We start from the raw sequence: 15,816 nt of genomic DNA, 5'->3' as shown, positions 1-15,816 counted from the left end.
TATTTGAGAAGCCAGCAACCCAGATTTTTATATAATATCTCTACACTGTTAATGTTGGCATTTAATTAGTTTTAACACCATTGTAAACTTAAAATATACCCACAAGCCAAGACTTGATAAACTTGGTTCTAGCCTACAGGATCTTACATCTGAAGTGTTCAGTAAGTATTCATTGAGTGCCTTCTCCATGCTAGGTTAAAGAAACCAGGGATACTAAGACAAATATGCTTCACAATTGCTTTCAAGAAGTTCATATTCTGGTCATGGAAATGAGCAAGACACAAAAAATTATCTTGTAGGAGAAAATTAAATTAATGACATGTAATGTTTGATTATTAATTGTGATAAGTGTTATAAAAGAAAAATTATACAGCACAGTCACAGATCAAGGAAGGAATAACTTTATATTTAAAGTTGACATTTGAAGGATGAGAGACAAGACTTTTGTTCCTTTTATTGCATCCTATGTGTTAAAATAAAACATCTTCATGCCTGACACATAGAGAAAATTCAAAAACATCCTCTGTGGTCTTACTATTTTCTCAGGAGATAACTTATCAACAGCTGAGCGAGATACACAAGAATCCAGATTCTTTTATCTACAAAGGTAGATATTTGAGAGATGGATTGGGTGATTGAGACAATATAATAGGCTTGAGAGAAGAATCAATCCTTACTCAATCTAACCAGCGAGCCATCCAACAGAGACAGCATTCTTCCTTATCTGAGAGTTGATCTTTAAACCCTGTCAAGGATCTGAGGACCTACTTTTCATCAACTACAAGGAGAAGAGAGCATTGAAAGAATGCTGCCTTTAGACCTGAAATGACCTGTGTTTGAACCCTAACCAGGCAATTCCCCTCACCAGTAACTCTCATAAAATGGGGATGCTAATTCCTCCATATAAGGTATTGCAAGGATTGATCATAATATATGCAAAGTGCTTGGCACCTAGTTGTCACTCAATAATGACAGCTGTGGTTATTTCATAACTATTTATCATGCACATATTAAATTTGTATCCTTTGAAGGCCATGGATTATGCTTATCATTTTATTTCTACTCAGATGAAATAAAACTTTCCTGTAGAATTTAAATGCCAAAATGAACTAAAATTGCATGGAGAATCTCAGGTGTGGTAGCCTGTGGAGTAAACTGACTCTAAGGAAGACCTAAGCTATCACCTGTGGTATTGTTTATCTCAAATGCCTTTAGTTCATGGACTTTGTAATGTCTATTTATGTGACTTAGAGAATTGTTGCTTTTTAATTCTTTGCTATGTGAAGAATTGGCATAGGGTTGGAATTATGAACTTTCCAGGAAAGATTTTATTATTCCCAGTGGAAATTTCATTTTCATTCATAAATTGGCAGCATCTAACATAAATGGCAAGTAGCACCTGGATGTACTCAAATTATTCCCAGTGACACTCCCTCCAATGTGTGCTTGGAGAAGTCCTCAATGATCCATAATGCATGGACAAGTAAATTTTTTGACAGGATGGATAAATCATGATTTATAAAAATTTCTAAAGAATATTTGCTTTAGAAATATATTAAATAATACTATTTTTTAAACTAGGAAATACATCTGCAACTAGTCACTAATGGGCTTCCACTTGGGGCTAACATTTCAGAAAGTCTATAACTAGCTTGACTGAACTACATGAAGGAGATACTGCACCTGTGAGGAAATTTTGTTACTCAAAAGATTTTTGAAGGTTATTTTAGAGTGATTTAAATATTTTTCTTGAATTCATATTTTAAATGTGAGTTATGTTATAAATGCTATATCACAAAATTAATTGTCTGCTGGTAAGCCAACTCTCCAAATAAAAATTAAAATACAAGAAAATTTCCACCAGAGATTGTTTTTGTCATGTATTACAAAATTCTTGATACAAAAATAAGTCTTCTAAGTTCTTCCAAAACATGCCACTGCTTGATATAATATAGGTGATTATCTTTTCATGTTTACTCTAAATATATGTTTTGATCTTACAGAGAAACTTCTCTGAGTGTAAGGTAAATAGCTGAAACAAATGCAATAATAATAATAATGCAATATTTCTTGTAAATCTCAACTATCCTTTCTCTCTCAATAAGACTTACATTCCTGTTCAGTGAACTAGGGTATTTATATAAAATGTCAGCATTCAAATATACCCATTTCTAAATTATAGCTTCTAAAAAAATGTTTCGAATCTTTGAAAGCACAAAACATCCACTAAGTTTATTAAATGGGACAGAAAAGAGCTATTTTTAAAAATCAGTAACAAAGTAGGATTGGGTGAACCAGCATCTTAGTGAGCAACCAAAGCAGCTCTTTATCTATCTGCACTTTCTAGAAGCTTGTGCACACCATTTTACATTTGAAAAAAAAAACATACTGAGAACTTCTTGGCAAATAATTAGTGCATCTTGAAAAGAGTAAACAAATTACTATGAACCAGGCTGGAAGTGAACAGAATTGGATAAATAGAAAATGAAGGGCTTTGCTTGTGTGAAGAATTAATTGTGACTAGAAGCTGAACAAGAACTTTTTGTATCCTAGCACGATAGTCTTTCCTGTCCATTTCTCCTCTTTCAGTTAAAAGCTTTAACATTTTATTTTTATTACAACATCAGATTCACCAAAAGAATGCATTTTATAAGTGCACATACATTTATAGTTCATCCTTCATACTATGTAGGATACAAAATCAAAGATATGAAATAACTATTTTATTCTAGACTAAAGATAAAATTATACTTTTAAGTGAAAAGAAGCACTTATAAAATTACCCCAAACTATCTCATTAGTATCCTTCCTGAGTATAATACCAGAATCTAACCCCATGTGAAATTCTACACTGTTCACACTTTGTTCCAAGATACTCATCATTCACCAGTAATATTTAACTAACCTGTTAATGGAATTATGAATAATTTTCTTTGGTCAACTAGATGAACATTTTAAAACCACCATGTGCTCAAATAAACCTGGATGTGAAACCCTCGTTTAAAAACAAGTTTGATGTAACAAGAAAGTCAGTCATAAGTTCTTAACACAAGTGTAATGGTCTCTTAGATATTTATATTAGTGGGTTTACATTTCAGATAAACAATGCAGTTTAGTTGTGGCTTCTACTATTATTCAAAGTTATTTAGGATTTCACCATTTCTCAGCTCTTGATAACTTTAATATTTGAACTATTTTTTAAACAAAGTGAAAGATCAACCTATAGTAAATATTGGTTTTCAGTGTCAAATAATTGGGAGGGGGAAAGAACAGAATTATCGTAAGCTTTCCAGTAGCACAAAGGTCACAAACTAGGAGGATAATCCAACAGCAAAAAATGAGCCTCAGTAAGATCTGTGATCAGAGTCAGTTTCCTGTATATCAGGGCAGCTAGGTCTCAGAGCTAGTGAAATTCTATGCAGGAGTTTGGTTCAGTGTCACCAGATCCCCAGGTTTTTTGTTTGTATATTTGAGAAGCCAGCAACCCAGATTTTTATATAATATCTCTACACTGTTAATGTTGGCATTTAATTAGTTTTAACACCATTGTAAACTTAAAATATACCCACAAGCCAAGACTTGATAAACTTGGTTCTAGCCTACAGGATCTTACATCTGAAGTGTTCAGTAAGTATTCATTGAGTGCCTTCTCCATGCTAGGTTAAAGAAACCAGGGATACTAAGACAAATATGCTTCACAATTGCTTTCAAGAAGTTCATATTCTGGTCATGGAAATGAGCAAGACACAAAAAATTATCTTGTAGGAGAAAATTAAATTAATGACATGTAATGTTTGATTATTAATTGTGATAAGTGTTATAAAAGAAAAATTATACAGCACAGTCACAGATCAAGGAAGGAATAACTTTATATTTAAAGTTGACATTTGAAGGATGAGAGTCATTTATCAAAAGGAAGAAAGACAGGAGAGCACTGTAGGTCAAGGATATAGTATCTACAAAGATCCTGGGGTAGGATGAAAGTTTACATATCTGGAGAACCAAAGGGGATACTAATGACTGAGAATTAGTAACAAGGAAAAGAATCACATATAATAGGACTCAAGAAAGAAGTAAGGGTAGGTCATACTTAAATTTGTGTAGTCCAAAGAGCAATCCTGGCATGGGCTGGTGATATTGAGACTTTCACATAACTAAATGAGGAAAGCCTCCACTAGGGGAAGCTGCCCACCCCACTTGGCTATGACACTGACTTTTCCCTTCCTGACCTCACTTGCTCCATCTTTAGCCACATCTTCCTTTGCTGTTGAAAGTCCTACTAAGCTCTCTGCATTTCTTTTCATCCTTAGTAATCTCTTCAATAAGGAAGAGATTTCTACAACACACCTCTCTCAACAGAAGGGAAAGTCAAATGCATGTGAAAGTGTTAATGGTGGGTCTTTGGGTACATAAAGTACAGATTGAAGGCATCTGAACTTCAGATGTAAAGCATCTAAACTTCTAAACCTAGGCTAACATAGTTAAATCTAAGATGGAACCACTAAAAAAAAAAAAAAAACAGATCTAGTCAGAGTTGCTTTACTGATCAAGGAGATTTAACTGCCTGATTATATTTAAATAATAATTATGTAGATACTCTGAGAAACTAACTTGCTAACTCTAAGCTTCCTAGTAGCATTTCTGTTCACTTAAGATCACCATGTAATAAAAGTCTTTGTAATTACAGAGACATGGAAGTGGATATATATAAATTGTTACAAATAATGAAATATATTTATCCCAAGTGCTACAGAAAGGCCTATACATCTCATATCTCTCCAGATTTGTGAGTGATTAAAAATAGCAGTTCCCCACGGGGATTACAGCAGAGATGAAAAAAAAATGCACAAGATGATATAAAAATAAACTGTTATATATATAAAAAAATAGTTCTCAGAAATGTTCAGATGTTTTCAGGGCTTTTCTTTCTGCAGGTGCATCTTACGTGGACCACACATTCCCTGTGGAGAAGATGGATGATGTTATAGCACCAGGCCAGGAATATACTTATGAATGGATTATCAGTGAGGACAGTGGGCCCACACAAGATGACCCTCCCTGCCTCACACACATCTATTACTCCCATGAAAACCTTATACATGACTTCAACTCTGGACTTATTGGACCTCTGCTTATTTGTAAGAAAGGTAAAACAATAACAACACAATAAGAATGATGTCATGGTGGTAAGTAATATGCCTATAGAATGATGCTGGGGAGAATCTTGGTACCTTTCATAAATAAAGCACAGGGAGACCATGGAGAAATCAGGTTATTGTGAAAATGTTAATGATTGGTCTTTGGGTGTATAAAACACAAATTTAAGAGATTTATAATCTTCCTCTGTCTCTTCCAACCCCTACTTCATCTCAGACCTGGTTGTGTCTACCAAGTAAATCCCAACCTGACAGTATTCTCTGAAGCCATCCTCATAAGATCTATAATACTCACCTCAGGAACAAGTCTTTTTGAAAGTACAGCAGCCTGTACTCTGCTGAAAGAATTATGAAAGAATATAGCCGAGACTTGAATTTGGTCTACAAACACAACATTCCAACTTGCTGTTTCATAAACAAGTTGGACACTTTGGTTGATTGGTGTCAAATATACTAAATTGACTTTGTAAGGAGTTATATTGGCTGGGCTTCTGAGGCACAAGCTTGAACTTCAATTTTATCCCAAAAGAAGTTAGCCCAGGCCCTCCCTGGTGGCGTAGTGGGTAAAGCACAGCACTAAAAGGCTTAAGCCACTTTAGCATGAGTTTGATCCCCACCTGCCCTGGAGGAGATTCACATGGCCTAGCAGACCTCTCCTGGCCCACCCCTCAGCAGTGTAATTCGTCAATCTGCCTGTTCTGCTCCCCACTGGCTCTCTGGTGAATCCTCTCACCCTCCGCATCTCTGGCCTGTACCCCAGTTCTGTATGAATAAATAAATAAATCTAAAAAAAAATCCAGTCATAATATAAATATTAAAAAAAAGAAAGAAAAAATAATAACCAACTAAAAATGAACTGCATTGTTGGAAGTAACATGATAGACTCACCATCTGTCTTTGCCTACACATATACTATAGCTATTTATATTTCTAATTCATTTATTCATAGCACTACTTAGTATACAGAAGATATTGCAATTGCACCAACCAACATTCAAACTTATTAAAATGCTTCTTTGATTTTATGATGAGCTGCATTTTTCATCATTAACCTTCTCAACCAATTCTCTAGTGCCCCCACTACATATACAAATGAGATGGCATTCAACTAAGATACTTTTGTATTGGTAAATTGACCCTGGAGGAAATTGATACTTTCAGTAAACCCTTGACAGTCACCAAAGGATTTTTTCTCTATGCCTGATAAAATTAACCTATAAAGGCCATTCCCCCAGACTATGAAGTTCCAAGGATAAACACTTAATGTGACACCTAATTCTAATAATCTGCCCATCATCATTACTTAAAAAATGCTATTTTTAAAAAGAACTTCTTAAAGTTGTTAGTATGAATTACAACTAGTTTCTTACCTACCAGTCTTTGCTTTCCAGGAATACTATTTGAAAATTTTCTATCTGGATACTACTGGAATGTATGTGTTTTCTTAAATAGGCACCCTCACTGAGGATGGGATTCAGAAGATGTATGACAAGCAACATGTGTTGATGTTTGCTGTGTTTGATGAAAGCAAGAGTTGGAGCCACTCACCATCCCTAATGTACACAGTCAATGGCTATGTAAATGGAACCATGCCAGGTAACATGTGAGCTGTGCACTCTGCAATAGTGGAATCATCCATAACTTGGTCCTATTGTTTTCTGTAGTGCTCTAAGAAAGTTGTCCATATTCTCTATTTTTCAACTCTTAATCAAAAAGTTAACATAACCTAGTTCAGTGATTATCAAGAGATTATAATCTTTTAATCAGCAAGTATAACAGACAAATTGGAAGTTACCTAAGAGGAGTGTGTAGAATTATTAGAGGTAGAGCTCTGAATAGGTTTCACCTTAATCTACATCTCCAGGGAGACCTCTGGGATATCAGCTCATCTCCTTCATTGAATCTGTGGCCCCTCCTACATGGTAATTATGCCTTTTCCCACAGAGGCATAGGACAGAATTTCAAGATCAATTCCTAGCAGGAAGGGTCTGACAAAATATATATGTGAAAAAAAAAACAGTGAAGATGAATAAGAAATGAGGGGAAATACCAATATACAATAATGCTGCTAGCATTTCAAATGGTGATGAATAATATTCAAAGGCATATAAAATGCCTTCTCTTTCTATTTTTGTACAGATCTTGTGATTAAAGAATAATAGCAAATGTGAGTAGGGGGAGCCTAAATCACTTCAACTTTTCTCTGGTATAAAGTACTTAGAACCAAAGATCCTAACAGTGAGTGGGCAACATTAAAGTTATACTTCAATAAGTTAAGCACATTTTAAAATGTGAACGTTTCCAGAGACAATTATCTATATCTTAAAATCACAAATTGCTTCAATTACTAGAAACAAAAATTGTCATTATTGATGTCTAAATTTTTATTTAAATTGTATTGTATTTCATTTGACTCTGCTCCCTCCCGGGGTCTTACAAATACACTCAGATGACTCTGACTTTTGGTTCAGAGTCCTAAAATCAGGACTCTGAAAACTTGGGCCTTAGTTAATTGATCTTAAACGACCTGAGTTCAAACCTTGTTTACTTCTCGTTGGTGTGGTTCTTCAGCACTAACTTGTCTCAAATTATTTACTTCCCAAAAATGACTTAATCATTTGTGCAGAGGACTTTTAATATTTATCTACATCTATATATATTTAATAGCATGTTTAGTACAGGGAGATTTAGAAGGAAGAAGTCAAAAGAGAAATTGTATCTGAGTCCTGGCAATGAGAATCATGTTAAATGCATAAAAGACAAAAAAAAAAATAAGCAAACCATATACACAAAAATAAAAAAGAATAAGTTCAGAAATAGAATTTATTAGCTTATTGCTGAAAAAGTATAATTTGGACTAAGAAAGTCAAGTTTAGGAAATATTTGTAGAAGCTAAAGAAAAGATATTGTTTGTAAAACTATATATGGAGCAATGTAAACCAAATAAATATGATAGTTTATAAAATGCTCTGTTCAGTACAAGCATTTTTCTGTGAATGAATAAATGAATCTGCTATACCCTCCTATCTTTCACTCCTATCTCCTAGCTTCTTATTCTCAGGTTCTAGATGCTGGTTTTCTTCCATGATACCAGGAATGGCAGTGCCCTATTACAAGGGTAGTCTAAAAGAGAAAATTCCTTAGCCACTCTGTGGATAAGGGACTGATGCTCAGCCCACTGTCTAGTATTTATTGATTATAAATATGAAATTGAAAAACTAAGCCAAGGATAGGAGCCAGGTTTGGTATCTCATTTTCTCAGTTACTGTGGCATTAAAGAAAGAACAAAACTCAATTCTCATTATTTTCCATGAAATGTTCCCAGTGGGCTGAAGACTTGTCCACTGCATTTTAAGTAGATCCTGTAACCTATGAAGTAATTCACTACTTTGTCATTAAGACAATAAGTGGATAAAGAAGCAATATAAAATCCTTAAATCATCACACCTTCCCTTTTAGCAGAGATTTGACCTCTAACCAGCAGAGAGACCCTTCAACTCAACACTGTTGGAGACTCTTGTGACCCCTCCCACTAAGCCCAGATGAGTTCCAGAGTGACCAGCCACTCCAGTTTGCCCAGAATTTTGCCAGTTCTAGTATTGAAAGTCCTGCATCCTGGGAAACCTTTCCATCTTGGGTAAAGTAGGATGAGTTGTCACTGACTTGGTCCTCTCCTTGGTCTAGTACCTTAGCAATCCCTGTGTTTAAACTAACACACCCCATCTCTGGGCTTTAGTCTAATGTCACTTATAAGTCAATTGTGACTACTAATTTCCCCATCATCTAGTTGTCTGCTTTTTCAGGGTAGGAACTACAGTAGAGTATCTAAATCACTCAAATTACCAACTATTCCTCATGCACAGCAGGTACTTGATCTGTATCTGGTGAGTGAATTATTTTTATCACAAATGCTAGACTGACTGTTTTGGCCCCCATTTGCCCTTCTCTCTCAGATGTTACAGTTTGTGCCTATGACCATGTCAGCTGGCATCTGATTGGAATGAGCTCTGGACCAGAATTGTTCTCCATTCATTTCAGTGGTCAAGTCCTGGAGCAGAACCATCATAAAATCTCAGCCATTACCCTCGTCAGTGCTACGTCCACCACTGCAAACATGACTATGAGCCCAGAGGGGAAGTGGATCATATCTTCTCTCATCCCAAAACATTTTCAAGGTAAGAAACAGTCTTGATTATTAATGTGGAAACCTGTCTTCCCAAGCACCAACTTCCTTCTCCTTTGCCCTTTTAAAGTTACCCACACAACAGGCTAGCATGCCTTGGGCACTAAAAACAGAATTTAGGAACTGTGTTCTTAGACTTATAACACCTCAGCTAGGGATGGAGGAAGTTGAGGAATTAACAAAGATTGCTTAAAGTGAAGCAAAAAAAGTTTAAGAGCTTCTACTTCCTCAAAAGGAGAAAGGAGGAAGGAAACATGAATGCATCATAGAGATATTCTTTCTTGGAGTATTTTATTTAATAATCAAATAAAGGAAAAGACCTAGATTGTAGTATGAGACAAACATCTACTACTACACACTGTTGGGAGGAGTTCTTGCGAACAGAGGAAAATGTAAGGAAATAGCATCACTATTATTTTGTTCCCAAAATAATGTGTGTAAGCACATGGAATCATTTAATTTTATTTTCATACTGAGAAGTCAATTATATTAGAAGTAATAAGATTATCTAAGTATGCTGGGAAGTTAGAGTCCTAGATGATAATAAAATAACAACAAAAGTACATTTATTGAGATTAAGCACAGTTTGTGTTAACTCATTTCACATAGTAAATACTATATATATACTAGTATTATCTACATTTAAAAAAAATGAGAAAGACAGATAATAGGTAAAATAAGAATTCAACAAGACCTAACTCAAAGTTTTCAGGATTTAGAACTTACAAGAAATTTCCTTTCTCTTCCCAAGTTCATCATTCATTCTTTTTTTACTTTTGCCCTCTTTTTAACTGTACTGAAAAAGGTCCAAACCAAAATATCCAAAGTTTGTGTAAATATTACCTTCACCATTATTATTGAAACCATCCACACATGTTTTTTTTTTCTTTTTGCATATATGTTTTTTAATTAGCTTGAATTTCTTTTCTCATATTCTTTTACTATATTTATGTACCATCTTAGCTGGAATGCAGGCTTCCTTAAATGTTAAGAACTGCCCAAAGAAAACCAGAAAAACTAAGAAACTCACTCGTGACCAGAGGCGGTACATGAAGAGATGGGAATACTTCATTGCTGCAGAAGAAGTCATTTGGGACTATGCACCTGTAATACCAGCAAACATGGATAAGTGAGTACTAGGGGTTCTTATCATTGTTGAAGGTTTGAAGCATCATCAATGGGGTCCAAGAAGTATGAGGTGAAATGTCATAAGTTGACATCTCTTGACTGTCAAATCAATATAAAATTATCCCGAAATCACCAAGGGAACTCAGCATACCATAGTAGTAATAGTAGTAGTAGTGATAGAAATAGCTAATACTTGTTAAATACTTGGTACTTCCAAGCACAGTGTTCAAACTATTCAAAGAACTTCATTTTAATTTCTCAAGTTAAAGACAGTTCTTATTTATTATGTAGATTAGGAAATCACATAACAATTTCCATAGATGAAGAAAAGATATTTTACAAACTTCTTTTAGTGATAAAGGTTCTCAATAAATTAAATCTAAAAGGAGTGTTCATTAACATAACCAGGGACATATACAACAAACCCTAAGATAAGATTATACTCAATGGTGAAAGCTGAAATCTTTTCCATTAAATTTCCATTAAGATCAGGAATAAGACAAGTGTGCCTACTTTCATCACTTCTCAACATAGTACTGGAAATCCTAGACAAAGCAATCCAGAGAGAAGTTAAAATTATCTCTATTTGTAGATTACATTTCATATTTAGAAAACCCTTAAAAATCCACCAAAATAACTACTAGAACTAATAAAAGAATTCCATAAATTTGCAGGCTATAAAAATCAACACACAAAAATCAGTTGTATCTATTAACACTAACAATGAATTATTTAAACAAAAATTTAAAAGGAAGTGAAAGATCTACACACTGAAAACTGTAATATTTTGGTAGAAGAAACTGAAAACAAATAAAAAGATGTCCCATCTTCATGAATTTTAAGAATTAATTTCATTAAAAAGTTCACTCCATGTCCTCCCTGGTGGTGTAGCGGTTAAACACAGCACTAAGAAGCTAAAGCTACTTCAGCACCAGTTTGATCCCTGACCCCAGAGGTGACCCACATGGTGCGGCAGACCCGACCGCTGCTCCGCTCAGCAGTGTACTTCAATGATCTGCCTGTTCTCCTCCCCACTCTGTCTCTTGTGAATCCTCTCACCACCCCTGCACTTCTGGCCTGTTCTCCAGTTCTGTATGCATAAATGAATAAATCTTTAAAAAAAAAATTCATTCCCCCCATTCTCTTTGGCATAGGTCTTTGCAATTATTTTGTGGGTATGAGACCAAATACACCAGCAACAAAAGCAAAAATTGACAAGTATGACTAAGCTAAACTAAAATGGTTATTCACAGTGAAAGAAAAAAATCCAAAAAATTAAAAGGCAACATATGGAATGGGAGAATATATTTACAAATCATATATCTATGAGGACAGTATTCAGTATTGGAAAAAAAAAGATATATATATATATATCAATAGCAATCATTTCCATGAGGAAAGTGAGAAGATAATGGTCAAAGTATGTATAAACTTTCAGTTATAAGGCAAATACATTAATAAGCAGCAGGATAACTACAGTCAATATTACTGTATTATATGCTTGAAATTTACTGAGATAATAGATTGTAACTTATCACACATAAACACATACACAAGAAATACATGATTTAACTAGGTGAGATGAATAAGTGTTAATAAGTTTGTGGTAATCAAGTGTATACATATATAAATTGTTACATACACTGCAAATATACACAACTGAAATCTTGTACAAGTTCCCCTATATACAATTTTTAATCATCACTAGACCTTAAGAAAACTGGAAAATGTAAAAAAAAAAAAAAAGGTCAAGGTGTAGCACAGAGTAAGTGAATAGCTATCTTTTATTACATGAGAAAGAATTAGAATATATTTGCAAGTCATAGCTATATTTATTTGCCTAAAAATACTCTGCAATTGTCTACATAAAATTACTGCAAGTGGATGTTTAAAAAATGCGGAGAGTTTGGGAAGTTAAGTTTGAGGAGATATATTATGTAAGAGTTTTCACTTTAATCAAACTCATGTAAATGAATTTGCTATTCAAACAATTTTAGTTTCTGAACAAAAAGGGATCTTGTGCAATATCACAATAATTATCTGACAGAACTAACATAGGAACCCAGTATACTCTGCCAACAGTGCTTTTTATTGCTCAAAATAAATATCTCAAATGGGTAAACTTTATCATGGATTTTCTACTTTTGAAAACTAAAATAAAGTGGACCAAGGTTAAAAGTGGTTCACATGGCTGCCACAGAATCATTTACTCCAGCTGATACTGGATTGAGTGAACATGGTTTCTTTTCAGGCAGCACCAGAACTGGGTAGATTGTAGAACTATAGAAACAGTGAAAACTTCCTGAAGTAGGAATGGCTTTAGAGATTGAGAAACACATGGAAAGTCAATAAGGGCACAGGAGAGACTTAAGAAAAAATTTTTAGTATGTCCTCTCCTTGCAGCTAGTGTAAACTTTTTTTTCCCCCAGAGATATGAGGTCTCCCATTGCCATCAGAATGACAGGCAAATAAAAATAGCTGCTATTAACCAGACGTAGTTGATTTTATCAATGAGAGGAGGGGAGAGTACACCTCAGATATTGCCAATTCTCCAAAAAACAGAACTTTGCTAAACTAGATTAAGATTTTTTTTCTCTTTCTCTCTCTCTTTTTAAGAAGGCTAACTTTTAGCTAATACAAAGGTAAAACTTATAAGCACCAGGGTTTCACCATTCTACTGGGGTATCTATTTGAAAAAAAAAAAAAAACAATGGTGTAATACCTTTAAAATTTCATTTCATTATAAGGAAATACAGATCTCTGCACTTGGATAATTTCTCAAACCAAATTGGAAAGCATTATAAGAAGGTCGTCTATAGACAGTACCAAGATGAGTCCTTCACCAAAAGGCTGGATATCAATGAAAATGGAATTTTGGGCCCTGTTATTAGAGCCCAGGTCAGAGACACACTTAAAGTAAGTAACAGAAATCGAAAACCATAGAAATACTGGTTATTTTAAATAGAAAAAAAATTTTCTTTCACCTTTAAAAGAAAAATATATTCATAAAATTTTAAATTCAAATGCAGCTTTTAATCTTTATTTATTGATAACATTATCAAGCTTGTCATGCAAATAATCTGAGACAATTTATCAAATTATATATGAGTAACACCAAAAGTCGGGGGTAAAGGATAATCTGGAGACAAAGAATATAAAACCAATGATAAATCTATTGAAACACACACTATGTGCTTCTTCAAGGTTGTCTGCAAATTTAGTCTCAAGGTTTCTAGTAGCCAAAATAAAAAAAGGAAATATGGCAGGCCAAGATCCATAGCAGTCAAGAAGTTACAAAAGGACTTTCTCCTTTGGATCTTAAAAAGGAGGATGCTGTGTGATGAAATGCATAGAATCCTTGATAAAATTTCCATAACTGGCACAATAAATTAAAAAGCTGCCTCACCTTTTAACATGTTATGGCTGATCACACATAGTAAACACAAATGAATTAAAAAACAATCTTTCAATGCGCTGGAGGTATATAGTTAGCTGGTGATTGGTACCTGGTGAAGATAAATTTAGAGATATATAAGAGCTGTAAGTGTTCTGATCGTTTTCCTTAAATGTTATGTCACATCATCAAGCCTTTGATAAAAACTTGGTAGCAGAGAACAAAGGTTACAGAAGACTTGGAATGCAGATAATCTACAGATGAGGATGACCCAAAGGCTTTCCCAATCAACCAAGTCAAAGATAAGATTAAGTTTCTCTTTTGAAGATTAGAAGCTTACCTAGGACTGCTGCATAAACACTGCCTGCCCCCCACCCCTTACCTCTTCATGGGGATGAACTAAGAGGATATCAGCAGACAAGACCTATTCTGCTCATTTAAAAATAATAAAAAAACAAAACTCAATTGCTTTTACCTTCTCTTTCCCTTCCCCAATTTCTAATACTTTTTATGTGCCCCAAGTAAGTGGAAGTATAGCTCATTGAAAATGAAGATGACTTCCTCAGTCAAAGCCAAACCAATAATAAATTCTTAACATAGCCACAAAATTATGGCAACCATAGGCGGACAGTGGCAGGGTTGGATTGGGGGAATGAAGAGGCCCAGAGAAACATGGGAAAGTAGAATTGGGGCTCCAGTGCAGGACAGGGCATGAAAATATATATTTGTAGAGGTTTGAACCTAAAACCCCAGGTACAGATATAAATTATCAATTTAGTTTACCTCAATCAACATAATTTGGGGTTGGGATAAAGATGGCTTCAACAGCAGTGGTACTAAGATTCTCCTCTAACTGGAGAGAGGAATCACAACATAGAAAGGAGCATATTCCAAAGGAGAGGGCAAGAGAGATAGAAACCGATTTGGAAATGGTAAAGAAAACATCACTAGTAAGGTTAGGCCTGTCATTCTACCTTCCACTGTGAGTGCACTCTTAGTTCTTCTGCCAGGTGATAGAGGAGGCTGCTGCTCAAATAAACAGAACTAGTTTGTACACACCCACCCACACACTTATACCAGGTGAATATACAAAGCTAGCATCATATATTAATTGCTTGACATTAAATTACTTTTATTTAACTTTGTAGATTGTATTCAAAAATATGGCAAGCCGTGTGTACAACATTTACCCTCATGGAGTGACCTTCTCTCCTTATGAAGATCAAGTCAACTCTTCTTCCAACTTGGGTGTGAATCATTTGCTTCCACTGAATGAAACTATTGACCTCTGAGAAGCCACCACATTTTCTACTAACCTCTTTGCCTTTGTGCAATCAGGGAGTATAGATGTAGGGGTATCCTAAAATTCAGATATTTTTATGGGATAGTGTTTACAAAGTTAGTGTCCTTTGTTAGTGCCATAGTGACCTCTAGTGGAACAATATCTAATGACTACATGCTATCTAGGGTTCTATCAATTGAGGTTAATGTAAAAAGAATATTCCTTTCCTAGTATTAATTGACTCTAGAGCTCAAATTATTTATACGTTTTGTATATTATCATGAAAAAATTAATTATATTTTCTTTCAGGTGCTGATACCATAATTAGAGCAGTTCAACCAGGGGAAAACTATACTTATAAGTGGAACATCCTAGAGTCTGATGAACCCACAGAAAATGATGCCCAGTGCTTAACAAGACCATACTATAGTAATGTGGACATTATAAGGGATATAGCCTCTGGGCTTATAGGGTTACTTCTAATTTGTAAAAGCAGATCCCTGGACAAGCGAGGCATACAGGTATTTTTGTTCTTAAGACAACTTTTCAGAAATTCCAGTTTTCTCTGGCTAGAACAGTAAATAATATGGATTTTCCTTTTTAAGAACAGTAAATATCAAGTAATTCTCTTTATTGAAAATTTAATATCGTTATTTCTTTGGTTATTTTTTTT

At 34.6% G+C, this 15,816-nt stretch overlaps 1 protein-coding gene across 1 annotated transcript in view; it reads left to right on the top strand.

Annotated features, from left to right (window-relative positions):
* F5 (coagulation factor V (proaccelerin, labile factor)) overlaps positions 1-15,816 on the top strand; it is a 52,509-nt gene that overhangs the window by 9,140 nt on the left and 27,553 nt on the right. Inside the window, exons 4-10 of the mRNA XM_012728912.1 lie at positions 4,935-5,147; positions 6,609-6,752; positions 9,110-9,331; positions 10,303-10,468; positions 13,215-13,383; positions 15,010-15,109; positions 15,453-15,664. Coding sequence (XP_012584366.1) covers positions 4,935-5,147; positions 6,609-6,752; positions 9,110-9,331; positions 10,303-10,468; positions 13,215-13,383; positions 15,010-15,109; positions 15,453-15,664 — 1,226 coding nt within the window. The remainder of the gene's footprint in view (positions 1-4,934; positions 5,148-6,608; positions 6,753-9,109; positions 9,332-10,302; positions 10,469-13,214; positions 13,384-15,009; positions 15,110-15,452; positions 15,665-15,816) is intronic.

The sequence above is a fragment of the Condylura cristata genome, unplaced genomic scaffold (genome assembly GCF_000260355.1).
Source record: "Condylura cristata isolate star-nosed mole 26May11 unplaced genomic scaffold, ConCri1.0 scaffold00024, whole genome shotgun sequence".
NCBI lineage: Eukaryota > Metazoa > Chordata > Mammalia > Eulipotyphla > Talpidae > Condylura > Condylura cristata.
This window is presented reverse-complemented; position numbering and strand designations above follow the sequence as displayed.